At 48.9% G+C, this 27,837-nt stretch overlaps 5 protein-coding genes across 6 annotated transcripts; 4 read left to right on the forward strand and 1 right to left on the reverse strand.

Moving 5' to 3' along the window:
• Nucleotides 1-166: 166 nt before the first annotated feature.
• On the forward strand, nucleotides 167-1,757 carry LOC118503709 (protein Aster-B-like). Its single transcript, XM_036037273.1, has one exon. The coding sequence runs from the start codon at nucleotides 454-456 to the stop codon at nucleotides 1,576-1,578; it is 1,125 nt and encodes a 374-aa protein (XP_035893166.1). The 5' UTR covers nucleotides 167-453; the 3' UTR covers nucleotides 1,579-1,757.
• LOC118503706 (symplekin) lies at nucleotides 1,620-5,798 on the reverse strand. The gene is made up of 4 exons (XM_036037269.1): nucleotides 5,522-5,798; nucleotides 2,822-5,453; nucleotides 2,016-2,758; nucleotides 1,620-1,937 (listed from the first exon to the last, which is right to left on the reverse strand). Exons 1-4 carry the CDS (start codon nucleotides 5,606-5,608, stop codon nucleotides 1,821-1,823), a joined length of 3,579 nt encoding a protein of 1,192 aa, XP_035893162.1. The 5' UTR covers nucleotides 5,609-5,798; the 3' UTR covers nucleotides 1,620-1,820.
• Nucleotides 5,799-6,052: 254 nt separating this feature from the next.
• Nucleotides 6,053-10,705, forward strand: LOC118503708 (suppressor protein SRP40-like). Of its 2 annotated transcripts, none has more exons than XM_036037271.1 (4): nucleotides 6,053-6,161; nucleotides 6,277-6,780; nucleotides 8,000-9,242; nucleotides 9,305-10,705. In XM_036037271.1, the coding sequence occupies exons 2-4, from the start codon at nucleotides 6,697-6,699 to the stop codon at nucleotides 9,400-9,402; spliced, it is 1,425 nt and encodes a 474-aa protein (XP_035893164.1). In that variant the 5' UTR covers nucleotides 6,053-6,161; nucleotides 6,277-6,696; the 3' UTR covers nucleotides 9,403-10,705. The 2 variants fall into 2 exon arrangements, with proteins under 2 accessions (XP_035893164.1, XP_035893165.1); XM_036037272.1 differs by having other exon boundaries at nucleotides 9,308-10,705.
• Nucleotides 10,706-21,313: 10,608 nt separating this feature from the next.
• LOC118503711 (ATP-dependent RNA helicase A-like) lies at nucleotides 21,314-22,725 on the forward strand. Its single transcript, XM_036037275.1, has 2 exons — nucleotides 21,314-21,460; nucleotides 22,151-22,725. Exons 1-2 carry the CDS (start codon nucleotides 21,434-21,436, stop codon nucleotides 22,619-22,621), a joined length of 498 nt encoding a protein of 165 aa, XP_035893168.1. The 5' UTR covers nucleotides 21,314-21,433; the 3' UTR covers nucleotides 22,622-22,725.
• A 1,660-nt stretch (nucleotides 22,726-24,385) lies between these two features.
• LOC118503710 (keratin, type I cytoskeletal 9) lies at nucleotides 24,386-26,447 on the forward strand. The gene is made up of 2 exons (XM_036037274.1): nucleotides 24,386-24,587; nucleotides 25,122-26,447. Exons 1-2 carry the CDS (start codon nucleotides 24,570-24,572, stop codon nucleotides 25,779-25,781), a joined length of 678 nt encoding a protein of 225 aa, XP_035893167.1. The 5' UTR covers nucleotides 24,386-24,569; the 3' UTR covers nucleotides 25,782-26,447.
• The last annotated feature ends 1,390 nt before the right edge of the window (nucleotides 26,448-27,837 follow it).

The following is a 27,837-nucleotide window of genomic DNA, read 5'->3' on the forward strand; positions in this document are numbered from 1 at the left end:
CAATTATAAATCCACTAGCCCAAATCAAGGTAATTTAAACCCCAAACGACTTAGTTCAAATTTATTCGTAGTAATATCAACACGCAGCACCTGTGCAGCTGATTCCAACACGAATGAGAAAAAAAAACACTCCATGCATGCATGCACAACAATAACAAATCAAACGTCAAACCAGTGCGCTCACGCACACTCTCGCAAAACCCATCTGTCAGTGCGCGCTGGTGTGAAAACAGATGACACAAAAAGAACACAATGTTATCAATATTTCGGGTGCATTTTTTTCCTCGTCGATAATCATCGGTCTTGAATCATCGGGCCGTTTTGCTCAATGCTATCGGTTCCCAATCGGTCATTTCCTGCATCGTGCACCGTGAACCCGCATCGGAAGGCAGCGTAGCGCAGCACCGTGGCAACGAAGCAAAACCACGCCAGTAAGCTGTGAAACACAAAAGAATGGTGTCCTCTCCTGCGGAACGATTGGCGACGGATTCGTCCGACACGACGGATGAGGAACCGGAAAAGGCGGCCGAACCACCAAACACGGCCGAATGTGATTCGCTGCACAGTGGCCGCCAGCTCGTCCACACCATCCTCCCGATCAATGTGGACGTCATGTTCGAGCTGCTGTTTTCCCGTTCCAAGTTCCTGACGGAGTTTCACGAGGTGCGCAAAACGACCGACATGGTGCCGGGCGAGTGGAAGGTGAACAAGGACGGGCTGAAGGAGCGGGTCGTGACGCTCACGATTGCCATTACGCAAACGATCGGACCGAAAAATGCCCACGTCACCGAAACGCAGGTGATGCGCAAGTGCTCCCTGCCCGGCCACCTGTACGCGATCGATGTGACCGCGGTGCAGGGCGGCATACCGTACGCGGACAGCTTCTACGTCACGCAGCACTACTGCATGTCGCGCACGGTCGACAACCACACGGTGTTTTCGGTGCACGCACAGGTCCACTACCGCAAGTCCATCTTCGGGTTTGTGAAGGGATTCATCGAGAAGAACACCTGGGTCGGGTTGGAGGATTTCTACACGTCGCTGTTGCGCAATCTGCAGAGCGAGTACTGCATTCCGCCGGCCAAGAGCAAGGGCCGCCGTACGCGCCGTAGCGTACACGCGCAAAACAAGGCGATCGAGGAGACGATCATCCTGGCGGACCACCATACCAAAGTGAAACCGGTCCGAGTTCCGACGGTTGTGGTGGGGGGTGGCGGTGGGCTGCCACCCCGGTCATCCAAATCGGGCTACAAGAGGTTCGTGGCGTTTATGCTGCTGGTGTTGCTGGTGGTCAACACGACGCTCTACACGAAGCTGCTACAGATGGAGGATATGGAGCGAATGTCCCGGTTGGACAATAGCGAAGAGCTGGACTCGCTGCTGCTTGCCAAAACGGTGCGAACGCGCAACGATTGGCTAACGATCTTTCAGCAGCAGGAATCGCGATACAACGACGAGATGCTCGAGTGGCAAAAGGTCCTGTCGACCGTGACGGAAATGCTGAACAAGGCGAGCGTACTGTGCACGAAGCTGTGCCGGATGCCGGACAACGGAACCAGCAGCGAAAGTGGAGGGTAAGGAGAGTGCGTGGGGGTGTATAGATAAGCGATATCGGTCTGTTCCTTGTTTGTATTATACTTTTATTCGATTTCGGTCGGCGGCCACGATGCTTGATCGATCGGCCAATTCCCTGGGGCAAATGGAGGCGCGCACTGTTGTACACTTTTAATGTAAAATATACATTTATTTTCTGCGAACATTGGCTATTATTTCTGGTTCTAGTGGTTTAACTGTAGTTCTTTTTTGTGGGGGATGTGCCATTACTCTTTAACTTGTGTTGCCGGTGTCGGTGTGACCGCCGGCGGGTCGGCGTCTTTTTCGAGCTTTATTTTAACCGGCATGTGGGACGACATCGGTGCTTCTTCGCTGTAGTTGCTCTGCATTGGGATGAGAAAATTCAGTTTGAAAAAAAGAACCCCTGAACACTGAAAAGCCAGTACTGCTCCGTAACTTACCACGACCTGGAGATCGGACGATTCGGTGGTTGAGTACGGAGATATGCCCAGCAGCACATCCATCACCTGCTGCGACACGTGCCCAATCTGATGCTCCATAATTTCCCGCGCATGTTCCAGCATCGGTTCGCGAAACTCGGGACAGATCGTGATCGCATCCTGCAGCTGCTGGGCCGGCAACTGTATCAGTATGCCCAGGCTTTGGGGCGTCAGCCGCTGGGCGCACTTGAGAAACCCATCCCAGACGACCTTCTGCTTCCACACCTGCTTGAGGATGAGCCGCTGCAACAGATTCGTCACGAACCCGGCCAGTCGCGGGTGAAGCGTAAGCGATTGAATGACGGTTCGCATGAGCAGTGTTGGGAGGGGCGAAATCTCCACCAGCTGCTGCATCACGCTGCCCAGCACATCGTGCGTGTACACGTCCTTCTCGGCCAGGCACAGGGAGGTTGCTTTAACGATAAACTTAAGCTCCACCTTGCTCGTCTCGATTGTGTGCAGTGCTACGAGCAGCTCGACCGGGTTTAGCGGTAGCTCTGCCGCCCCATACTCGACACCGATCCCCAGCAGTCGATTGAACACTTCCTTCACCACGCCCGGATTCAGCTTGATGAGTTTGGGCAGCGCGTTAAGGATTTCCTTCTTCGTTAGCCCATTTATGACCGGAATGAGCAATCGAACGTCGGACACCTTCGTTTGGTGCAGCGTGCGAACCCGTTCGACCAGGTCCGCCGATGGAAGGGCTACAAAAAGAAAATGGGAAATAATATCGCACGCATTCAAAAAAACCGACAAAAAAAACTTACATTTCTCCGTGAGTATGTAAATAATACGTATGATGATCGTTTCCGATCCCTTCGGACACTGTTCGATCAGTCGCAGCAGTTCCTCGCTTTCCGAACCAATCTTCCGTATCGGGCCCTCGATCGCTCGTATCACGGCCCGTTTCATCTCGGACGTCGCCTTAATGTACACCTCCGAGAAGCGCATTAGCAGCGTTTGATCGTACACCATCACCTCGAGAAACAGGCCAAGGCACACCTTCGCCAGCTCTTCCGTCCAGGTGCGCGGATGTTCGGCGCGTCCATACTCCACCGCAAACATCGATTCGGACGGGTTTTCCTGCTCCAGGTGCGCCAGCCAGGCGAGTGCATTCTTTTCGATCTCCTCCGTCATGATGCGATGGACGGCAAACACGTTCATTACGTACTCGATGGCTTTCTCGCGGATCGTCCCATTTTCGTAGTACGCGTACTTGAGCAAAATGCCCAGATACTGACGTTCTTTCGGTGGCCGCCGGATTAGCAGGTCCTTCACGATCTGCATTCCACAGTCGGCTAGCTCTTCCAGCTCGCACATACGCACAAGCGTGTCGAACAGTTCCTGCGGGAGCATCGGGGCTTCTAGGTAGATGCGCTTCAGCAGCGATTCCTTCTGGCGGAACGTCTCCCTCGGACGATCGATTATGTTCGTCACGAGGCGCATCAGTAGCTGGGTGTAGGGATACTGCGGGCCATTATCGTGCTTGACGTGCGTGTACCGGGTGAAGCCCTGCATCAGACCGTACTCTTCAAAGATCCACGAGAACGCGAGATCGATTCGTTTCGGGAGATCCTCCAGAATGTGTTCCATGATCACGTCCCGCACGGGATTTACGAAGGACGATCCGAAAGCCGTTATAATGCGCTGCCGCTGCGTGCTGACCCCACCGATCAGGGCTTGCCGTTCCGCCTTCAGTATTCGCGCCACTGCATCGATCAGGAACGCTTCCTTGGTGGCTTTCGGGAGAGGTTTTGTGATTTCCTGCAGCTTAAGCTGTTTGATGCGCTGCCTTTGCTTCGGTTCGCCCCCGCCCGCCGTGCCACCTTTGACACGTTCCAGCGTTTCGCGTAGCTTACGCGTTGCCTCCAACTTCTTGCGGTCCTCCTCGGAAAGCGCCTCGTCGTCTTCCTCTTCATCGCCCGCTCCTCCGTCCGGCAGTTCATCGTCCGCCTGATCGGTGGTGGTCGGTGTGGATGATCGTTCCGCGGATGAATCGCCCAGCTTGCGTTTGCCGGAAAGGATAATATTCTTCTCTTCCTCGTCGCTGATGCGTACCTTCATCGGGGGATCCTTTGTGAAGGCAGACGCACCCGGACCGGCCTTCACCTCACTCATCTGAACGGCCAACGCTTGTGCAATCTTCTGAATGTATTGCTCGACCGAAAGCACCGCAGTGGGCTTTGCGCTTTGTAGCATTTGGTCGGTAAGTTTGTCCATGTTTGCAATGACCAGCTGAGCTATCAGCTCCGTCTTCGGTAACACATCCAGAAGGAACTGTTCATTCTGCCGGTTGGAACGATTTTTCTGTTCGTTCAGCTCGTCGTAATCGATCTCCATGGTGCGCGGCTGATCACGCACTTCAGCCGAACCGTCGTCCTTGTCCTTTCGCATCGGTCCGTCCAGTTTGGCACGTTTGGCGGCAAGCTGCGATGCCATCGAGTTTTCTAACGCCCGCTTTGCACGGCGTTGCTGTTCCTTTTTGTCCATCTTTGGAATTGCACGCGTTATCTCGCCATTCGACGCGCCCAGGTCGACCAGAATCTGTGCGATCGTCGCCTGGTGTTCGAAGCTGGCCGGATGTTTGAGCAGGTTTAGGAACTGCATCTTCAAGTTTTTACGCACCGAGCTGACCTGCGAGTTGGTTAGCGTTGGCGGTAAATTTGAGTGCAAATGCTTCAGTGCCTCCACTACGCGCGTCATTGTGGTTGGACGCAGCTTCGCGATGGTGCACAGCGTGCCCGTACAGGCGATCAAATTCACCGAAGAAATGTGTGACGCACCGTGAAACTGTAGTAGCAGCTCAAAAATGTTGGTCGCTTCATCTTCCAGCTTGCGTCTGCGGATCTGTTTCATCGTGAGTGGCACATCCGCGAGTGAGAAGTCGTTCGCACGCTTTACACTATCCTCGTCGGGGTAGGTTTGTAGAATCACCACACCCTCCAGAAACTTGATCGCATTCGTTCGAATTCCATCGTTATCGTCATCGATCATGTCCAGGATGGAAATCTTCATGAGGCACAGCGTGTTCCACGCCTGTTCCACTTCCTCCGGGATGTCGTCCAGCTGGCAGATCCATTGTATCGCCAATCGGTAGATAGACCCACAGCCCTGAATCACCCGTTTCGTTACGTTCGGGATGGAGTCTCGGAGCAGGGAAAACAGCGTGCCAACTACCTTCGGAAGCAATGCGATGTGCTGTTTGCATACTTCCTCTATGAAACCGGCGATCGCTTTCCGCACATCGCCAGCGGGATCGTGCGCAAGGACTAGTATGTTTTCGAGAAACTCATTCAACAGTTCCACGTCCGTGTGCAGCAGCAGCTCTTGCACTTTTGCAATGATTTCACACTTCTGGGGGATCTTTGCTGTTTGCGTTTCGTTCAATGCTTCAACGATCTGGAAGAAAGAAATACGATAACAAGAGGGGGTAAGATCCATTTGCCGAACGCGAAATGCGTTCCTACCTTGCTTCTTGCGCTGGCAATCTTTTCATCGGTAAACAGCATTGCCGCTTCGCTGAAGCTGGACGATCCCCGCAGTAGGTTCTCCATGGTGTGGGATAGAGAACCGGAAAGCACACGTGTCTCTATGAATCTGCGCTACACGCACTGGTCAGCTATTGTAAACTTGATTGTTTTGCTGGATACGGTTTACAAACAATTCTAATTTTAAGGGAACAGGCGCTTGCCGTTTCGGGATCGTCCTTCCATGCGAAAAACGAAAACAATTTCCCGCTTGACAAGCGGCAAAATTAAGCGTTTCCATCAGTGCATGAAGCGTTGCCGGTGGATTAAGCGTTGCGGGACGGATATGCGTTTGGATGAAGGTAAATTGCTCTTTCTTGGAGAGGGCGTGTAAAATAACTAGTTTTTAAGTGTATCGTAAATATTTTTACACCATTTTTGGGTCTCTTGTAACCAACAACGACCGTCCTTTGCTTTGGTCTTTCAACGGTTCAAAGATGCGTAACATTCCTATCCCCCACGAATAGCATAGCTGTCAGCTTGACATTCGATTTTTTTTTCCATCGAATCATACCAAACCAGACGCTCTCGGGTTGATCACGTCCGTGCGAGTTGTGCGCTAATTTCCAGTAAATTCAAGGTAATTGCACAATTTAACTAATTCCATAACGCTCTACCGAGGGAACGTGCTAGTGGGATGATAGCGTCGTACGGAGTATCACACTAATTTACCCTTTTCCGGGCTTCCTTCGCAGTGCGAGATCTTGTGGTGAAAAGCAAACACCAAAGTCATCAAGCAAGCTGTGTGCCTCTTCGCATCGTTCAGTTCCGCGGAAAACCGGCGCGATTTTGGCTGTTGAATTGGTGTTGAGCGCACCGATCGTGTTCGTTTCGTTCGGCTGGTTCGTGGAAAAGCCAAGCAAACCTCGCTATTGTGGCGCAAGTTCGCCTAGTTCGGTGGTGACGAGACACGACACACAACAGTGCCGTGCATAGACGTTGTTTGTGTGTGCGTGCATGCGTGTGGCTACATCACTCTTGTCAGAGTACAACACCCGCTCGTTCGCACCGTCGTTTCCCGGGTGGTCCGTTGGATTCAGCGGAAATCAAGCCATTGAGTAAGTGCGCGCGCGAGAGTTGAAACTGTTGAAAGTGTTGCTACAGACGTGAAAAAAATGTCGGAATCAAAAGCGGACCCAGCACCGTTGGTGGAAGATGCGAAGCCGGCAGAGGTGGAGACGCCACAAGTAGGAACACCGGTAAGTTAAGACGTTGATATTCGCTTTGTCAGAAGAGGGTATGAGTTTGGTAGAAGTTTTGTTAGTGTATGATATAAATACGTGTGCTCCACGTGCGTGCGGGCCAAATTGAAAACATGCAACGCATTTTTAATGTTTGTTCATGTTGTTTTGTTTGCCAACTTTTAATGGCATGATGAAAGCCGAATGAAGAAACGGTACGTGTTAGGTGGAGGTGGTGGTGCATCGTCATGTAGCAAGTGTGGTGCGAGATGTGTGTGCAACGCATGCGATAACGGAGAAATGAAAACGCTTTATGGACGATAATTTATCACCAAAACCAAATCTTTGACATGGTGTTTTTTCAAAAAGATTTTTTCATGTTAGAATAGAATTTCCACCTAACATTGCTTGCGTTTTGGCATGCGACAAATGTTGAAAGATATCAATTACGATTCTTTTACTATTGTCCATCGCAACTGAAACGTGTGAAAAACGGAACTGTGTCACCTTGTAGGTGAAATTAATCCTTTTCCGTATTTAATGCTATGCTTGAAAGATTCAAAAGGCATTTGGGAAACGAAATCCTAACCGGCATATGAAATTCTGTCGCCTTGTCGTCATGCATGCATCGCGATTGTGTGTTGACGACAGCGTCAGCTCACACGAACACCACCGTACGCGCGATGTTTTGTTTTGTCTTGCACAGTGATGATTGGAGGCGGGAAAATATGTTGCTATACGCCGCGGTTTGTTCAGGCAGGCGCTCTAAGCTCGACCGTACACGCATACACACGCACATTTCAAAGTAAAGCAGCAACATTGATGAAGAGAAGTAGGCTTTGCAAAAAGCGGCAAAATGAAATACAACAAGATACGAGGTGTTGTTAAGATTGTTTTTGAATAAAATATCTTAATATATTTAACATACAAAAGTAACTATTTCTAACAAAAATGAGTTGAGATGAGACGAGGTTTGAGCAATGGGCATATTAAGAATAACCCACCGACGATCCATAATTCTTTGAATTCATTGTCCCGGCGGTAAAGAAAGAGAGAACAATACGTTGTTTGGTTCTGACTGTGTCTGCTTTTTCTACGCCTGCTTTGCGCTGTTTTGTTTGGTCGTAACGTGTTTGAACTCGTTCCAACGAAGTGTACCGGAAGGACAACAGAGCCACAGTGGTAAACATGTGTCGAAGGCAGTTTGTTAACTTACATTTTTACTTTGTATTTGCAGACGAAGCGCACTCCAAAAAGGAAAGCAGATACCTTCAAAAAAGAAACCGAAGAGCTCCTGAAAACTCTGGGTGTTTCATTGGAAATGGAGATGGAAGATGGACGACGCCGTACTCGATCGAGCGCACGTGGTGGTACACCGACTAGCGCAGCAACAACCCCACCGGCAAAGCGTGCTCGTGGCGGTGCCGCCGCATCGTCCACCCCGAAGAAGCCCGAAGAATCTAAATCGCCCAACACCACCACAACCACACCGAAGAAGCGTGGAACGCAAGGGGAACGCAAAAGGCTGCTGGTGCTGATGGATCCAGCACTCCCCAAAGAGTACACCGACAACTTGAAGGACTCGACGACCGGCGAGAATAAGATGGATAACACCGAGACCGAGGCAACAGCGGCGGCAACTACTACCACTACCGATGTGACAGAAACCGATGCTGGAAAAATGCCGGAAACGACTGAATCATCAAAGGAAGCGCAGCATAAGGACGAGGTGAAGGAAAAGGAAGCTAATACAGTAGAAGAACCTGCCAAGAAGGAGGATGTGGCGGTGGTCGAGGAAAAGAACGAGGAAAATACTAGCGTTGCCAAGGATAAAGATACTACTACCTCGAGCAGCAGTAGCACAACGGCAGATCAAACGGATGCTAGCGGTGTTGCGAAGGAAAAAGAATCGCCAGTAGAGGAAAAAGTGAACAACAGTGGTACGACGGATGCACAAAAGGTAGATGAAGCGATGGAAGTTGATGTACAGAAAGATGATTCTAAACCGGCAACGGAAAAGAAGGAAGAAGTGGCGATGGCCGACGTTCAACCGGAGCGTGCATTAAATGAAGCGGTGAAATATGAAACCAAATCCGATGAAATAGATGAAAAGAAAGAAGAGGCGGTGGAGACGGCGGCGTCAACGGTTTGTGAAAGCAATGGAAGCGATAAAGTCACCGAGTCGGTCGCCTCTCCGAAGAAGGCTTCTGAAGCACCGGAAGCAGTAGTGGCCACCGAAGAGGCAAAGGAAGAGCCTCCTCGAGAGAACGACAAGGAATCAGCGGTAAAAGCGGATTCCGCTGTCGTTGAGACAGCTCCGACCGCCGTTGTGCAGGAAACAACGGATTCTTCTCCCACAAAGAATAAGGTTGAGGAAAGCAACAGCACAATGGAGGTGGCGAAAGATGCAGCTGCCGATGTGACGGTGAACAACGTGGTGACAGCCGAGACCAATAACGTGGAAAAATCTGCCTCGATTGGTAAGTTCCTTTATGGGTTTTTTCGTACACAATTCACATAACATCTCTTCTTATTGTTGCAGTAGATACGAAGATCGTTGCGAGTGAAGAAGCACCCAAGATCGAACCGTCACCAGCAACAACAGCGCAAGAAACGGACACTGTTGCCGCCAGCAATTAGACGAACTAGACGGACTAACTCTAGCGTGTAGCCGGGGATGTTTCTTTTGTGTTTGGCTCGAGTGTGGCTACGCAAGGAAAAAGGGAAAGGGACTACTGATGTTGGTCATCTCGCGTAACAGTTCAAATTGGAAGGATTTCTTTTGTTATTTTTTTCTACGGTTAATTTCTTTTTCTTTGCTCCTGCACGCAATTAGGGTTACGTGCTTTACTTCTAGAGTTACACTATTCATATATTCACTTGATAATTTGTTCACTTTGAACACAGCAAGCGCGTGTTCTGTAAGTTGGTTTGACACATTTATTGGGAGTTTGCTAATTCTCCGGATCAGGGAGAACTAGTGAAACAAATCAGAAGAAAAGTTAGTTATTGCCATCGTAGGTTAGTGTTAAGGACCATCCACCCCCCTCCCCCCCCCACACAACTTAACCACAAACGCTGGAGATGAAAAAAATGCGCGAGCTACAGGGTAGTAGAAATACTATAGTATAGGTTTAGGGTCGTTGTTAGCTAGCTGGATGAATGATATGTTGAGCGTTTCGTAGGTGAGGGTGTAATTTTGGGAACACAGATTCTACACAGCGGTAGCGGCAGAACATTTCGAGATGGTTACCCATGTTTCTATTTTGTCACCCCCTTTTCATATATGCCTCGTTACGTTTGCCCCGTTTGTTGTTTTAGTAATCGTGTACTATACAATTTTACGATCGAAGGGCAAGGAACGTTAAAACCTATCAAACACTAGTAATACGGTCAAATACGACTAACAAAAAAAAAATATAATAAGGCGAAGAGGAATCGTGTGCTTAAGCAAGTCTTCGCAAATGTACATTTCAGCTTGAGAGGATTGTGTAAGAGTGAAACCATATTTACATTACTGTCGCGCACTTAACAGCAGAGAACGAAACATCTTTTATCAATTTTATACTCCGGAATACACGAGCGAAGGACACTTCTATACACACACACGACACATATGTGCCCTACAGCGCAACAGATAGCTGTGGCGGGATGTAATATATAACAAGCAAACAAAATCGAGCATCGTGTGCGTGTTGGTGGTGCACTCGGCGCAGACAAAAGGTACAAAGCAAGAATGCGATTTTTAAAACAGAAATTTATATACAATCAATCGGTAATATTTAGATATTGTGCCAGTGTTTACCACGATGCGAGTGCGTGTGTACTGAGCGAGAACAATCTCAGCGGAACGGTTGTAGAGAGTACGGGAATGTACAGGCGTCAGGGACAAAGTTTGCCGATTTTTTTTTCTATTAAAATGTTTTTGTCGTATTAAACGCTAGTTCGATGCTGTTTCATTATAGGCAGCCAGTTGTGGACTGTCGATGGGCCGAAATTAGAGAAGTTTTGTTCGATTTATGAATTAGAAATGCTGTTGTTTTTTTGGCTAAGTGTGTAAGTGGAACTATTTGACGGTGTGTATGAACTCTTCCGAGTTGGAGCTAATGCTGATCGCGTGAAAGGAGGTGCTGCCATTCCGGACTCTACAGGTGAGAACATCCACACTATCAACCTGCATCACCAATGGGAACAGCTCATCGGAGGCTTATGTGAGTACTGAGTATTAATTTTTATGTACAATCTTATTAACTGTCACGACAGCTTGATAGAGAGAAAAAGGTTTATTAAAATATTTGTTATTTGCGCTATACTACCATTAGATGGCCAAATGATTGGCTCAAAACTCAAGAAAACCTCAACTCAAAAACTGAAGAAAACCTCTCGACCGTGTTCTACTGGAAGAAAGGATGCCTAGAAAGATTTTTTGGCTCCTTCCTGATGCCTGGGACTGTCCGTGTGGACGGCCTAAAAGGACTTTACGGGCTGGGTCGTCCGGTGTCATTCTCATGATGTGACCAGTCCACCGGAGCCTGGCGAGTCTAATTCGCTGCACGATGGTAAGATCATCGTGCAGCTCGTAGAGCTCGTCATTGTAGCGGCTCCTCCATTGTCCTTCCACACAAATACGGGGCCAAAAATCCTTCTGAGCATCTTCCTCTCGAACGCGGCTAAGAGCATATGATGCGTATGTGAGTACTGGGACTATAAATGTTCTGTACAGTCCCAGCTTCGTCCGTCGCAACAGGTATTTAGAGTGGAGAAGTTTCCACAGGCTATAATATGACCGGATGGCAGCCAGCACCATTGCTCGAAGCTCAACAACCAATGTTGCTGTCGGTGCTGACTTTTGACCCCAGATGGGTGAAGTTTTGGACACGACTTCGAAGGAGCGGTCACCTATCTGTACGTCACTCCTGCGAACAGATGGTGGTGCCACCATCATTTTGGGTTTCGCCTCGTTAATCTCCAACCCGAGGTTCTGAATCCGCTCCAAGAAACTCCATGAGTATGATGCAGCGAATTGGACTCGCCAGGTTCAGAATGATTTCCTATGAGGTTTGATATGCTTGATCTTCCGCGTACTGGCCACAGAATCACTGTGGCCATTCATTTCCTCATTGTGGGTCTATTTTATTCTCTAGAAATGTAGGGCCTTGCATTTTATATTTCATTATTGTCGCATCTTGGTGAAGTACCGAGTATTGAGAAAAGACGAGGCTGCTATGGCCACTACAGGTCTTTCCTTCTCATTGTCGACGTCGTTGGTGTAACGATCACATTACATTACAGTCCCTCGTTTGTCCAGTACCACGCAGCAGATCCACTCCCACTATACAAGCACATTGTTTTGTTTGAGTTTGGTCCATTTCACACGAGCCCCGTTAAGTTGTCAGCGACCGATTATCCAACATCCTGTTACAGTTGCTTATTACCAAGAATGACTTAAATATGCAACATCTTTCGTGCAAATAAGTTTGGTCCTAAGAAAGGTAACTCAAAGTACTGATATTATCGATACATTTTCGAATAAATTGCTGCCCTTTTTTTCAAGTCACACCTCTTGCAATAGTTCGCGGCTGGTTTATCTCCCAATCCCCTTACTACTATTGTAAAGTAAGCGAACTTTACGACCCTTAAAAATGTCACAGTTCAGCGAAGGTTTACGTGGTGTGCGCACGCGCAAAAAGTACACGACGATTTGTTGATGTAAAACAAAGGTATAACAACCTTTTTTCCACCCTTCGAGTCGGAACGGGTTTATCACGAGCCACGGGGAAATGACAGCAGCTGGCAGCAGGTACCGCTCGATGCTATCCATCATCATAAACACCATCCACCCGCCGGGCAGATTGTGCCCGGTCCTTCATCCATTGTTTTACGTTTTGTTTCTTGACCTATGGCAAAAGTGGATCATCGTATACCGATCACCCGCCCGCTTGCTGCCTGGTGGGGTGGGGTATCTGTCTGCTCCATTTTTTTGCTCCCACTGTTGAGGTTCATCTATCTGCCCTGTACGCGCACTGCTGCTGTGAGCCGTATCGTAACCGGGTGACAAGCGGTACGAATTGGTAAAGTGCGCGCGTATTTCCATAAGAAAAAGAGCTCCGGAGAGGGGTGGGAAAATGTATTTCACGGATTGAAATGGGCGCATAATATTGGCGGTGAGGAACTCCCGCAGTAAATATCGGGGCTGAGGCGAAAAAACGACTACTGTCGTTGAGGCGTCATTAAAGCCACATCTAGGTACAGGCAGTCCTCCAAAATAATGGGACCTTGGAATTTGCTCCGTGCCAGATGCCTTCAAGTTGGGTTAAAGTACAAAAATTAAAAACAAAGTGAGTAGAGTAATGGTGTGATGTTGGAGGACTCTCGAAGACTCGGTCGCTCTTATATGGATTCTTGCACATGCATCCAAGTTCCCTTCCCGAGAAGACCAGTTTAAGATCAGTCGATCCTCGGTGTGATGCAATCGTAAATGGACATCCTTTGATGTGCGTGTGTTCGGATGTTCGAACGATCTTTTCCGACTGTATCGTGTTCAAGACGGCGCGACTGCCAATCTTGGTTCCCGCGGGCGTTTCACGGTGATGATCGCGCGGGGTACAGAAACGGGATAAAAGCATGTGAGAGATGTGGCGATCTCCTCACACGCTGGAACCGGCGACAGATACTACCATCGGCAGGAATTGCATCACACACCATCGTGTTGGGGCAGCGTCGAGCAGTGAGATTCTTGTCCGGGTACTCATCGGCTTCCACCTTTCACATTGTCAAGCCACCTTTTTTAGAGGACGTCGGCCATAAAGTCCATCCTCCGGAGCTGGTATCCCTCCCACCATCCATTACTCCTCCTCCCATAGCATGTGTTTTAGGAGATTAGGTGGTGTGTGGTTTGATGAAATTGCAATGATTGGAAAGGAAGGTTCGCATCTGCCAACGAATGTTGATGAAGGTGTGTGTGTGAGTTACCTCAAGAAAAGAGAGAGGGCAAAGGTTAAATTGGAAACACCTGCTGCTGCTGCTGCTGCTGCTATCGAACGGGGAAGATCGGAATGGCGTTGATCGGTGACTTGCCGTGGTTCACTATCACTTTCTACCGTGAGGCCAACCTGCAGACCATAAAGATCGCGCACAAGTAAGGAGGAGGAATTTTGGCTGGAGGATGATGCTATAGTATTGATAGGTGAACGTGTTCCGATTGCGGCGGTAAAACTGTTTACTTTATTACTCATTAACGTGTCGCCATTGTCACCAACTCGAGAAAGTTCCGCATTCGTGCCAACGAGAAGACACAGCAGACAGTTGGCAGAGATTTGCTTTTTGGTTTTTTAACAACTGAGTTTAAATGTGCAAATACAACTTATTGCCCTAACCAACACTCATCTCCACTTGGAGTCACTGCATCTTATTATTTTGCCCAATGGCAAGACAAACTGGCAATTAACGTGAACAACATTACTACCACAGACATCATCCTCCTCACACCGTCCAATTACCGTCCGCGCAACTCAGTCGATCGTGTACTGCCTTGCACAAACTTTTCCTGGGAATGTACCGGCGGAAAGTCGACGACGACGCTGCTGTGCAATGATTAACCTCACGAGCTCACGACCTCGACGCTCCAGCCGTTTTTCGGTGCGGCCAGGGGAGACGGATTCATGAACATAATTTCTCGCTGCCTTCCTACTCTGGGTCTGGGGCTCAACAAAACCCACGACGATGATTACATTTTCCTAGCGATTGAATTGAGCGAAGAAGCATGAATGAAAGCTTGCCTTCGTTGTAATGGGCTGTGGTTGTGTTTGGTTGGTTGTAGGCATACAAATTTAATTTACAATTTAGAGAAACGTCACTTTGAGTTATGATTTTAGTGTAATTTGTTTGTACACGATTTTTGGTTCACTCGTGACGTTTTTTGAATGGTCCAATAATGAATTTGGAAGCTTCCCCCATCGGACCTGGATGGATAGATGTTTAGCTGGCTAGTGGAGATAGTTGACTAATCGCTTCCACGTTGGGATGGGACTCATCTCAATTAGTCAATTGTACCATGCATCCTCGATGCATGTATGATCGTAACTCCAGGTTGGACAGAGTCCTTGTCTTTGAGGAAGATACAGCATTGATGAGCAACTCTTGACTAAACCCAGAGAGTTCTGACCGTACTGTCGTGTGTAAAGGTCGTCGATTTAATTTAAAATTCTAACAATACAAAGCAGCTTCCATACACTTGGTAGGAGCTCACCATAGTTCAGCTACGGTTAAAAGTTCAGATCGTTTTCCTTCAATTTTTGCATGCTCTAGTACATCATCAAACCCAGACTACACGCGAATCAGGAGAGGATCAGCACCGTCCCGAAGCGGCATCACATAAGCCGACCTTAACAGCGGCAGTAACACAACGGTTACAGATTTCGAGCATGACGATCACGATTAAGATGCTGATGGGCGCGCTCTGGATGGAAGCTTGTTGTTGTGATGGGAGCTCTGGGGGAGCTAGATTGCACTGCACGGGCTGCCAGGGCACATCAAAACTCATCGTGGCGCTCTATTGCGTAACGCTGTTAATGTAGAAATTAGAAATGGGCAGGATTGAACTAACTTACCGATGAGTGAGGGACGTCCGTCTGACTGGGCGCATCAGACTGATATAGGCCGGTTGTGTGGTAGTAGTGTGGGAAGGGGGCATACAGCATAAAAGGAGGGTGATTGCATGAAGTGATTGTGTCGAAGCTTAAGCCGTGATCGATGCTCGGCTGCAGTGGTAATCCGAATCTGTGGAGGGAAAGGAAATAAAGCTGCAATCGTCATGATGTTGCACTGGTGCCTTTTTTTCACGAGAGATGATGTAGTCGAGGCATGTAGCATAAGATTGGTTGGAGGCCGTTGGCTACTTGGTATAACCGGACACGCGGTGTCGGTGGAATTTGAATTCTCCCAGAGTTCCTCCAATGACGATCGATCGATGAAGATATTGGAATTCTACCGCGCCGTGAAGATGCATATGATGTGGGCATAGAATTTTGAAACTACCCTCATAGGACGGTATGCGTTGTGCAACAAATCCACTACTGCACGGTGATCAATACCACTATCTACCTCGACCATAAGAAGCAGGGCTTAGCTCCTCCATCACTTGCATAATCTAATCTCCACCGAGCTGCGCGCAAGGGGTCGTCCACCGATAAAGTAAGTTTTCTCTCGCTGCCTAAGGATGCAACTTTAGGAAAAACTGCTTAATGGGGGGGATGCTGCCTCTTTACCGCTCCTAATGCTTTGAAGAATGCTTAAGCTCGTTGCGGCAAAGTGTGTGCGCGCACAGTATTATCGTGGCCACACTTTTGTCGTCCCACAAAACAGCACGCGTTGTGAAAGTCATCCGGGGGGCCACCTTCTTGAAATTGTTTTTCAGGTGCGCAAGATTTTTGTTTGTCTACCGCAGCCGGTCCAGCTTGTCCTTTTGAGCGGTCCAGCAGCCACCTGCAGACGCCCCAGCATCATCGCCATCAGCAGCACCATCAATCATGTGCCCGCGCGCGTACCTACAATACATCTAATGATCCGTGTCACTTAATGTGGTCAAATCTGTCTGTTTACTTACTCTCATAATCGTTCGCAAATGAGGCACAAAGCCTCGGCGATAGAGAGAGAGAGAGAGAGAGAGACAGAAACGATCCACTTCAACCGATGAAGAAGAGGTCCGAATTACCCTCTACGTGTGAGCCTTTTTTTTCTCTCTGTTGCTTACCTTTCCTTTCAAATGATGGTTACGACGTGCTTTGGGGTTAAATATAACCGAATGCCGATGATGATGATCGTTCCCTGTCACCACCACGCATCGAAAGGATATGTCGGTCAAGGTCTGGGGATGATCGGGTGAATCGCCGTTTTTGCCCCCAGTGTTCCGTTATCGAACACCCCGGCGGCTGGTGAGGTAATTAAGCGGGTACTTTTTTTTTCCTCTCGGGCCACAATCTTTTACGAACACGCTAATTTTCAATGTTGTTTGATTGAGGGAAAAAAATCAATTTTTTGCCCACCCAAAATGTCATCAGTGATAAGGGGGAGCGCTTGCTCATCCTTAGAAGGGCCAGACCAGAAACTTCGTCTTATCGTGTGGATTTGATTGGTAAATCTTAATTAGTGACAGCGTTTTATTTAATTTAATTTTAGTACTATAAAATGTTCGCGAAGCTCCCGAGGCAATAAACCAGTACATTCTCTTTTGGAATGCTGCGAAGGCGCTTGTGCATTGCAACATTTATCATCCAACAGCCCATCATCGTACCGCCAGTGTATGATTAATGATTGACCTGATGCAAGGGGAGAATCTTCGCTGGGGGGGGATCGTGTGTATCGTATGTGGGAAATATTCAATTGCATCCATTACGCGCATTTATGTCATAAATCTGCACGCGTCAAATAAAAATGATCGCGAGTGGTGCAACAACAAAACAAAAATCACTTAAATTAATCTTAAAACATGAACATAAATTTTCCTTTGCCACTACCAGCGCTAGCTACTAATAGTACACGACAGAAATAGCGGTGCAGACAACATAATGGGCGCGATCTGATTTGTTTGTCTACTATTATCGCTTAATCGGCGTGTTTCCAAACCGTTCCAAATGGGGTCCATAGTTTGGGGTCCGAAAATGTGCGCCTGCGGGTGCGAGAAAAGAAGCAGAGATGAACGAGGGCTGATAAATATGCGCACCAGCACATCGTATTGCTAGTCGCCACCCCCTCGAGGAACTCACTTAAGCGTTCACCCGTGCGTCCAGTGCGCCGATACCATTTCGTGGTGGTGCACCAGTTTTCGTTCGCTGCAACGACGTGAATGAGGCTAATGTTTCGCGTCGAACGCGTCGAACAAAAGAATCTTTTCATGCTGTCTTCACATACAAAAGCTGTTAATCAATCCTCAACAAGTACCTTTATTTTAAAGCTAAGGCGGTTGTTGCTAGTGATGATGAAATTAGGGAGCTTTTTGTGTACGGATTTTGCGTGAGAATTTCCATAAGCACGTCTCGCACACACGATGTCGCGGAGATGCAAATTTTGCAACGCTTCTTGTGGTGCTTGCTGTCCAGTGCGCCCGGTGCAATAAACGGTACGACGGTGGGCTGCCGTTACGAAACGAGCAGCGTGTATCAAATCAAAGCTGCCCACACGACGACGACGATCGCGTACCCCGGGAGGAACGTTTGCGATGGGAAACCGGCAAAAAGGGCCACCGACTGTGTGTGTGTGTGTATGTCACTTGTGGAGAATGCAGCCGAATGTACCCATCTGAAGGGGCAGCATGGAAAAAAAGCACTCCCGGAAGCTTCAAGATGAGCTTAACTCGTCTTTCTTATCTCACGAAACCGTACACTGTGCTCGGTGCACTTTACCGGTACTTGGGAAACGATTCACGTTGGATAACTGTCCCGGGGAGGGTTTTTTTTTTAATGGTCACAACAGTCTCCGGACCAACCGATGCAAGCCAACTACGCTGCACCATTAGTGTGCATTATCGCATCGTACATCCAAAAGGTGAAGAGGGGGGTTCACTAATCCGCTTCGGGGTGACGATTGTGTGCTCTCTCTCGCTCGAACGTCTCGAAAGGGGGAGACTGAATGCTCGTAATAAGAAAATTTGCCACGCTACCGTTAAATTGGCAACGAAATGGCTCACTCCATAGAAGGAGCCCATTTCAAGGCGAGCGATTAATAATTGGAGATGTCAAATTTACGGAAGGAGAAAGTGTTGTTGCTCAGAACCATAATTGCGTTCTCCTGTGTTGCTAAACGGTACGCGCAGGAAGTCGCAAGAGGGAGGTGAGCAAATGAACATGAAATTCGCATAAACGAGCCCACCACCCCAATCGAAACGTGTGTTTGTGTCACATACTAATCGTGCATTCGAGTCGGTTTGCTGCAACGACGATCGCGTGACGATCAAACGACTCGAGTGCAGCCGTAAGCGACGAACCTCCCGTAACGAGAGACCACCATCATCATGGCACGATTTACGATGCGCTACGATGCAACAATGTTCTTCTTCGCTTCGTGCGGATCGATCGTTTGATGCAAATGTGTGCTGGGGAAGATCGCGGGACGCACCGCGGAGGAGGGAGGAAAGGTTAAAGTTGCTATTTTCAGGAAAACCCTGCGCTCTCGGAGTGCTTTCTTTTTCGGGATGGAAAGCCTTTTCTAACCTAACCGGTTTAAATCGATGGAGAAACAGGCTCGCATTCGGTAACGATCGTTTGTTTAGCGTGATTCTCTCCCTTCACTGTGGCGTGGAGTGTAATTGTTTCGGACAGACGCTGCTCCATGACCTTACGGTCAATCTATCAATCCGAAAGAGCAGCAGCATTATTATATACCTCTACCACCACCAAGATCAGCTCACAGTTCTTGTGTGATGCATACATTGGGTATGTGTGCCGATCCGGATCAAGCTAATTACGTTCGTGTATCTATTACCAGACCGACGCTGGTCAAAACATAAACGGCATACAGATTCCTTCCGGATCGGATGTTTGTTTCCGTATGTGCGCCGGATAAAATCATCGCCGATGAAGGGTGCGAAAAATAATTCTGCAATTCATCCCCCCCAAAACAAAAAACCAACTCAATTGAATTCGGCAAGAAAAAACCATCCCCACCACGCAAACACACATTATCCATTAGATCAGGTTTAATAGTTTGCATTTCGCCTTGAATTGAAAAGGGGTTGAATTCGTTTGGGGCTTCTTTTTTTTTGTTTCAGTTCTGCTGCCGCCCGTCCGTCCAGGTTGAGACGTATAATGCGCGTTTGTTGGAGGACGGAGTTGGAGATGATCAAGAAGTAAGAAGCGGCTGATCTCGCGGTGTAGGGAGGGATCATGGTTGTATAACTGACCGAGCGCACGACTTTAGAGCGACCGAGGAGAAATGTTAATTAGAGACAATTATTTTAACATCTGATGCAGCCCAGGGTTAGTTTTGGGCGGGATCAGTTTGAGTGCAAGTAATGTGTCATTTTCGATACGGGTGTATTTTAAAATAAGTCGCAAGAGACAAGAGTCTCGCGGAGACGATATGACGACGTCCTCGTCAGTGGCAGTGTTTAACGATCGCCGGCAGCCACAAAAGGTGGAGTTTAATTTAGCTCGAGTTCTCTTAATTATGGGCAGCTTCCGAGGAAACGATCGTTAAAACGATCTCACACTCCACATCTCTTTACTCAGTACGTCGTAATGGTGTATCATGTACATTGTTTCCTTGCGGGGTTTAGCCATTACATCAGAGAGTTGGCGACATTTGTTGCTGTCGTTAAGCACGTGCTTGCTCGGAAAGCTACTAAATGAGATGTCAATCAATTTTGTGCTTTGTTTGAGGAATATAATATCCAGAGAAGTCTCTAATATTGCTAACCCAAGTAGAGTAAATAAACTCTTCGTAGGATAATTACGCTGCGCGGTGTAAATCAATTGACCATCGATCACACAACGTCACGAGACCTATGACCGCAATCCGGAGGTCACCGAAGATGCGCGGCTTTCGAGGGCCATTGCCCGGTGCACCCTCTACACCTTTCCCCCCTTTGGCCTGGAGCTGGGGAAGTGATGATGTACCAACAAACAACCATCGCCGGCAAAACCACAGCTGCGATAATAAAGTACGATCGGCGATGTCTTGCTAAATGGCTCTTGAAGATGGTGCTTGACACACACACACTCCAATCCGTAGCGCGCGCGCTGCGTGTGCATATTTGGTGAATTAGAGGGTTCATCATCGCAACCTCACCTCACCTCACCGCAACACCGCACGACGACAACATGGTCACTAACGGTGCCATGTGCCAATTTGTGCATTATCCGATACAGAGTCTATGCACGGACCCTGCTGGCCGAAAATCCACCGTCCAGCCAGCCAGCCTCGGCCTCGGTGTAACAGCCTTTGCTAATTCGATAGTTTCGGCTGTCTGGCAGGAGATGGTAAATCTGAACACAAAAATCACCAAGAAGAGGCGACGAATAAAAAAAAAAAAGAAGGAATGCTGCTACCTGTCGCGATGGCCATCATCTGGACTGTTGGCCATCACCGCACGGATCGGGACATGTGTGTGTGTGTGTGTTGATAGACACACTAACCCCCCCTTGTCTATTATGTCCCGGTTGCGCGATCGGTAATGCGCGCACGCAAGGAAGGACGAGCGGAACCGAGCGCAACATGGAAAAACAATCACAAATCTTCGCTGAAATTAATTCGTGTGCAGCACACCAGGCAACCAACCATGTTGGGTACCATGTATGGAAACGGTAACGTCCGCTCGAGCTCGGTGCTCATCTTCCGCTTCTCCAAAGCCACCCCCCCCCCCCCCCCCCCGCTCTGTCTCCGTCCAAAATTCGACGCATTCGGCGCGTCGTTCTTACTAGGACAATTAAGTTCGGCCGCGCACGGATCGGATTTTACGGCGCTACGTTACGTGCCTGTAGACTGTAACGATACACCGCACCGTATCGGGTCGCCGGATCGGAATAGGGGGGCCATCTTACTGCTCAAGGATACATCCGAACCGGCGATTTGATGGTATAAATCCGTCGGAACAATCGTCCAGTCAGCACATTCTGTCGAGTGGCGTTCGATTGTAAGGGTAGAACTAGCTAAACAGCAGCAGCAGCAGCAGTAGAAGATGCGCGCTTTCAGTGTTGCCTTTGTGGTAAGTTGTGTGTTCTGATGTGAAGTGAGTGTTTCGTGTGTGAATATGTTAATTCTGGTAGCAAACGTCGTGATCGCTAGTGAAGGTTTCTTACCTGGTGTGAGGCGTTCGTGTTCTATTGAAGATTTCCGATGGAAGTTGCGACACAGAACACCAAGTTGTACTCAAACTCACTGCAGCTACCGATCGGACTTGTGTTCGAAGTTCCAACTAGTGATGGGAAGATACAGCTGGATCGTGTGATTCGCTCTTGACCAAAAAATAAAACAAAATCCTGGATTGACCTGGTACAAACTCAGTCGTCTCTTCCCGACAAATCCTGGGATGTCATTTCTGGCTGCTCGTAGTAGGGTCATTTGTCCTAAGGCTGAGGTTGAGATGGAAAGATTCAGAACATTTCAGAATTTGTTAGAACTTGTAAGAATATGCTCAAGACCATATTAACCAGGATGACAACCAATGTTGGTTCGGTTCCTGGTAGTCTTACCTGGAGGCTACAGTGGTAGACTGAATCACAGCAGCAAAGAGCAAAACTGGATCGACTAGTCTAGGGGCAAAGTATCCAATCCCATCACAAGTTTTAACTAAATTGATCTCGCACTAGAACTCGTAGGCACCTCAAAAATCCCAGAGCAATGCAACGACGATCCATTCTAATCCGTTCTAACCGTTCCGATTCTCTCCATGCAGTGTGTGGCCCTGGCGGCTGTAGCTCTGGCCGAAGCTCCCCTGCCCGGCGGTAATGGAGGCTGGGGTGGAAATGGCGGTGGCAACGGTGGCTACAGCAACGGTGGTGGCGGTAACGGCGGCAACGGAGGATACGGCAACGGAGGTGGGGGAATCGGCGGCGGTAACGGCGGCGGTTCTGGACCACTGCTCCAGAAACCGACCGGTCCCCAAACGATGGAAGGTTTGATGGTCGACCCTCAGCTGCTGGAACAGGTGAAGATGGTTTTGCTGCAGCACGAAACGGAATCCGCCTCGGCCAACGGAGGCTCGAACGGTGGTGCCAGCACGTCGTACGGTCCACCGCGCAACACGGACCGCATCGTTGGTCTGATGCTGGAGCAGCCCGTCCAGAGCATCCAGCTGGCCGAGTACTGGCAGGGTGATCAGCCTCAGCAGCCACCCAGCGGTTCTTACGGACCTCCACGCCACTAGGCGGGAAGATCTTTGGGCGAGAAAGAAGCAAAACAGTAGAAAATTAAAAGCAGCGCAAAAAAATTGAAAAATAAATAGAAAATTTGTCACCGTTAAAAAAAAAACATTCCCATTCGCGAGCTCTGGTACTAACTGGTTTTGGTGGGTGAAGTCTGGCGCCATGTAAATAAGTAGCCTGACACTATCATCCTCCTCATCCGGGTTGTTGCTGTTGTTGTGTGTGCAAACTTTAATTGAAACTAAATCGTAGGTAAATGTGATCGTAAACGCGATCGTAACTCTTAACGCACTTCAATTACACCTCGCTTTCGCGGTGTACTTCAACCAGATTTCGCGTATGCTCTCACTTACGTACGGTGCTGTTGGCTAGGAACCAGTTTCACACGACGTTGAATACGATATGATCACGATCATCTGCCAGCACACACACGCATGTGACTGTGAATCTGCAGAACCTCCCGCAACTGATGGCGACATTCACCGCCTGCTCGCGTGGGTCACTCCGGCCAGCCCAAGCCAGGTTGGTTCGGTGTTGGTCGTTGCGCATAATGATAGGGCTTTCCTGTACCACCCCGGTGGGAACGGTGATTGGGGACGGAAGCCAGTTCGCACGGAGTCTTCGGCAATAAATTCCGAAAGTGATCCACCGTGAAAAAGTGTCCAGAAGAAAGGTAGAAGTAGTAGGTAGGGTGGTAAAATCATGAAACAATCGCTACACTCAACCCACCCCCCAAGGCAGAAGAGATGGCATCGTGTGGCAGAGGATGCTTTCTGCAAATAACGTAACTAATAAAAACCGAACGAAAGATAAAGCGCCAAATATCTGCGCCAGCGGAATGCATGCACAGCACCCGAGGGACCCCCAGGGAAATGGCGGCAAACAGGGGGACAGCATCAAGATGCAGTGGAAAGCGAGTGGAAAGTGAAAGAAGAAGAATAGTCAAAGATAAACTATCAAACTGCTGTCTCCCACTGCGTATTTTCAGCGAGACACGAGATGTTTGCACAGATTCAGGTTGGGAAGGTTTCGCCGTATAGCAATGGTGGGATGCAATCTCCGTTGGCGCAACGGCTGTGAAGAAGCGTAGAAGAACCGCCGAAAGCTTACGGCTCGTCCGGGAATTGCATGCCTGCCTATCCAAATTGTATGTACGAAACATCAACAAGAAAAAAAAACTCCAGCACGAAAGCTTGCGACGCCGCCGCCGCCGCCGTGATGAGCGGACCCTTGAGATGAGAGGGATCCCTCCCGGTGCTGTGTGGGGAGTACTTGGAGGTTTATCGGGCTTGCGCTCGCGCGCGTTCAACTGCACGGTACAACAACGGTAGCTGTTGCGCTGACAAGAAGAAAAAAAAAACTGCGGGGGGAAATCCGAGCACCCGAGGAGAGCACTAGACACGCTAGCCAGCAGCGAGAAAGAAGGTTCACGTACCCGACGATTGGCCCGCCCGGAGATCCGCACGCTCCGCTGGAAAGGGAAAGGATGAACGAGACCCGGCCAAAAAGTGGGATGCCGAACGAAAGTGAACCTGGGTGAGCGAAAAGGGGAGAAAATAATAAAAATAGCAATGAGGAGCAGCTAAACAACGCCGAGGCAACAACAAGCACAGCAAAAAAAAAGCGACCTCACTGACTCACTCACTCGTGTTTTGGTGGGCCCGCCAGCACATAACGAGATATACTCCACGCTCCCCGATGCCCGATGGCTGGCGCGCTGGAGTTGGTGGCGGAGTCAGTGTCTTCTTTTTTGTTTTTGTTTTTTTCGGGAGAGCCCCTACAGTAACGCCACACCGGACGAGGACGACCACCACCAGCAGCAGCGGAGGGTTTCGGGTTTGGGTATAAAGACTGCAATTTGGCCAGCAGCAGGCACACTCGGTCACAACACTCGCTTCAGTAAACATCTAAATTTTAGTCCCCGTGTTTTTTCTATCTATCTTAAGTGAAATGAACAGCTTTGCCGTGGTAAGTAGCGCCATCTGGTGCGAAATTTGGTTGCTAGTGTCATTGTGGAATTACGTTAAGTGGAGCGGTGCGTGTTTGTGTATGTCTGCCCGTGCTAGTGTGCATATATTACCGTGGTGTTGATTAGTTGCAATTTTGTTCTATAATTAGAGAACACCCACTTCTGACGCTGACCACCGTGTCGTCCCTGGAAGTCCACTCTCCTGGAGTGGATTGAAGTGGGTGTGATACCGATTACGGAAGCAAAAGTGCATCACATGCTCACTGGAAAAGCCCTGGCAACGTAAACGAGGGATTAGCTGTCATTCTTGAGTAGCCTACTTGCCCATTCAACTGCTTGCTGACTCTTACGTTAAAAGCCCCCCCCCCCCCCCTCAGTGTTCCGTTCCGGGACGTAACAGTGCGTCCGGTTAAGAAAGTCTTGATTCTCTCTAGCAACACAAGCACAAACACTCACCCCTTACTGTAGCTCAAACGGAAATTACTTAAGCGGTGGAGATGTTAATCGCACGAATTTTCTTTTGGTTGTTGCAGTTTTTGGCGTTCGCCTCACTGGCCGCCGTTGCCGTTGCGGAACCACCGTCACCGTACAGCTATAACCGCCCGTCCGGTGGACATGGAGGAAGCAGCGGCGGTGGCTACAGCCACGGAGGTGGTGGTGGCGGCGGTGGCTACAGCCAGGGTGGTGGTGGCGGATACTCCAGCGGTGGTGGATACTCGAGCGGAGGCGGCGGCGGATACGCTGCCAGTGCCGGCAGCTTCTCCAGCTCGTCCTCCTTCTCTAGCGGCGGTGGTGGCTATCAGGCCGTTCCGTCCGGAGTTCAAACCTCCGAGGGACTGAACGTGGACCCGCAGCTGCTGAACGAGATCCGCCAAATTCTGCTCCGCGAGGAAAGCCAATCGTCGTCGTCGTCCGGTGGATTCGGTGGCGGATACCCGTCGGCCCCGTCTGGTAGCTACGGAGCACCGTCCGGTTCGTATGGACCACCGTCATCCAGCTACGGTGTCCCGTCCGGTGGTCAGCGTGTCGTCGGTATCGATCTCGAGGGTGTGAAGCAGGCCATCCAGGTGGCTCAGTTCCTGCAGACCTCGTCCGCTTCGGTCCCGTCCGGTTCGTACGGTGCTCCATCGGCTCCGTCCGGCTCGTACGGTGCTCCGTCGCGCCCATCCGGCTCGTACGGTGCTCCGTTCTAAGCCGTCCCGCACGGGAACGCGCTAGTACCGTGCACCCGCGCAACCCGTGTACACCAGTATCCAACGTGCCGGACCCTCTCTCGTCCGGCACGCTGGATATCATTAACGACTTAAAAAATGGACGAAAACCTCCCGGGGGGAAAACACCCTTCCACCGGGGAAATCGCATACCATTGGACACCGGACGATACGAAAACACACGCGAAACACAGGCAAATGCACGTAAAGCACACATGGAAAAAACACGCAACATCTCCACGCCAACCCATAACATCTGCGAGCGAGGATAACCACCTGTCAGGAACGGCTTGGGACAACACGATGCATCCGTGGAATCGATAGGCGCACCGGCATCGCACCGGACGCTTGCCGATCTCACGGATGCATCGCCGGACAGGTGGTTTGTGTGGGCCGTGCTGTCATACACCACTCCATGACACCACGCGCACGGTCCACGGTAGTGATCTGAGGACACCAACACAAAAAAAAAACAGTTCCACTGTTCTGTTTTTTTCCATGTAAATATCTCTCTTTATCTCCTTCTCCCGTCCTTTGCAACCTATCAAGCAAGGGATCAAGTTTTTGTTCAACTCAAGCAGAAACCGTAACCGAGGATAAAAAAGCTATAAAAAAAATAAAAAAATCGAAAAATTTGTCACCGTTAAACTGCACGTGTTTTATTGAAACTCCCATTGAGGGTTGAAGATTTATGATGTGGGTGAGTTGGGTGGGAAATATAAAACGTTTGCTACCGCGTGGAGACCCAACACCACTTCGCATACTTTGCGTGCAACTTTAAAACGCCACGCCGGAGCAATTCGCAATTCGAATTGGCGCAGCTCTTGAAATTCTTCGATGCACGGCATGAGATAAGAACTCTCTTCTCTCTGCCCGTTTATTGGGTGTCGGGAATGTGGGAGACATAAATCTTACCCCTTGGTACTCCATTCTTCAAGATCAAGTACAAGTATCGTGATTGAGAGTATTTCAACAACAACAAAAACCGTTGCCTTTGTTCGTTCGAAATCTGAATCGAAATTTTTTTTTGTCTGGTGAAAGGAGAGCTGGGCGGCCATTGATTAATTGACAACGATTATCGACGAACGATCAAGATGCAATATCGTTGCGCAATGATTGCGTTTTTTTTTTTTTGTTGACCCAATCTAATCCGATTACATGCAGCCATCGTCCGGTCCCGGTCATCGCGCAGTCCCTTCATTTTGGGTGGATCAATTGGTGAAGTTTTTGCTGCGAGTAAGCCCTCCTATTTGACACGGTACTAGCGAACGGGCGGTTGCTAAATGTTGCGAGAAGAAAAGGGTTTACGACGCCACGGGTGCTTCTTTGTTCGATGTTGGGCAAAGGGCGTGTAGCAAGGGTCACAAAGGTTCGGTAACTGCAGGGTAATTACACGGCTGGAGTGGGCTCCATTGTATGGATGGTTTGAATTTGTGATGATGAGATTCAATTTTCGTATTTGGTAATAATTAGTCTGGAAAAGTCTTCTTCTGTGGCATAATCGCCCCAAGAGGATTTAGTATATCATTTTGGCTTCTCTGGTGTAATGTTATTCGAAGCCGTTTAAAGAGATCCTTACGTACCGCGAAGACGGTCTGGATGGGATTAGAACGCTGGTCCTATCGTGTGGAAGACTCGATTAGCGGTCTACCTCTTGGTGACCCAGATCAGGGTAGAAAGAATCATTGCCGCAACACCCTGTGCTTGATTATCGTCGAACAAGTCCATTGTAGAATGTTGCAACCATATAATGGAATCTTGTACTCAGTTAGGAAAAATTTCAGATGCCTTCCACTAATACTGGACTGGTAATTAAGGATCGAAGCAAGTAGCATTAAAAATGGTCATTTTAATAAATAATTTATCATTCATAATTTCTCTTCCATCATGGAAGCTACTGTCAGGTGAGCGCGAATACAAAACAAAATGTGCAATGGTCGCGAATCGCTGCTACTTTCAGTTTTTGGTGCTGGCTTGAGAGATTATTTGCCTAAACAAAGCCGTACAGTGAGTGCAAAACAATAGTAAACAATGGTGA

Source organism: Anopheles stephensi, chromosome 2 (assembly GCF_013141755.1).
Source record: "Anopheles stephensi strain Indian chromosome 2, UCI_ANSTEP_V1.0, whole genome shotgun sequence".
Lineage (NCBI taxonomy): Eukaryota > Metazoa > Arthropoda > Insecta > Diptera > Culicidae > Anopheles > Anopheles stephensi.

Excerpts from the sequence above, each read along its gene's own strand:
- LOC118503711 (XM_036037275.1), top strand. The coding sequence starts at position 21,434 with ATGCGCGCTTTCAGTGTTGCCTTTGTG. Across the intron at positions 21,461-22,150 it reads CTTTCAGTGTTGCCTTTGTG|TGTGTGGCCCTGGCGGCTGT; the intron begins GTAAGTTGTGTG and ends CTCTCCATGCAG.
- LOC118503708 (XM_036037271.1), top strand. The coding sequence starts at position 6,697 with ATGTCGGAATCAAAAGCGGACCCAGCACCGTTGGTGGAAGATGCGAAG. Across the intron at positions 6,781-7,999 it reads CGCCACAAGTAGGAACACCG|ACGAAGCGCACTCCAAAAAG; the intron begins GTAAGTTAAGAC and ends TTGTATTTGCAG. Across the intron at positions 9,243-9,304 it reads GGAAAAATCTGCCTCGATTG|TAGATACGAAGATCGTTGCG; the intron begins GTAAGTTCCTTT and ends TTATTGTTGCAG.
- LOC118503706 (XM_036037269.1), bottom strand. The coding sequence starts at position 5,608 with ATGGAGAACCTACTGCGGGGATCGTCCAGCTTCAGCGAAGCGGCAATG. Across the intron at positions 5,454-5,521 it reads TTGCCAGCGCAAGAAGCAAG|ATCGTTGAAGCATTGAACGA; the intron begins GTAGGAACGCAT and ends TCTTTCTTCCAG. Across the intron at positions 1,938-2,015 it reads CGTCCGATCTCCAGGTCGTG|AGCAACTACAGCGAAGAAGC; the intron begins GTAAGTTACGGA and ends ATCCCAATGCAG.
- LOC118503709 (XM_036037273.1), top strand. The coding sequence starts at position 454 with ATGGTGTCCTCTCCTGCGGAACGATTGGCGACGGATTCGTCCGACACG.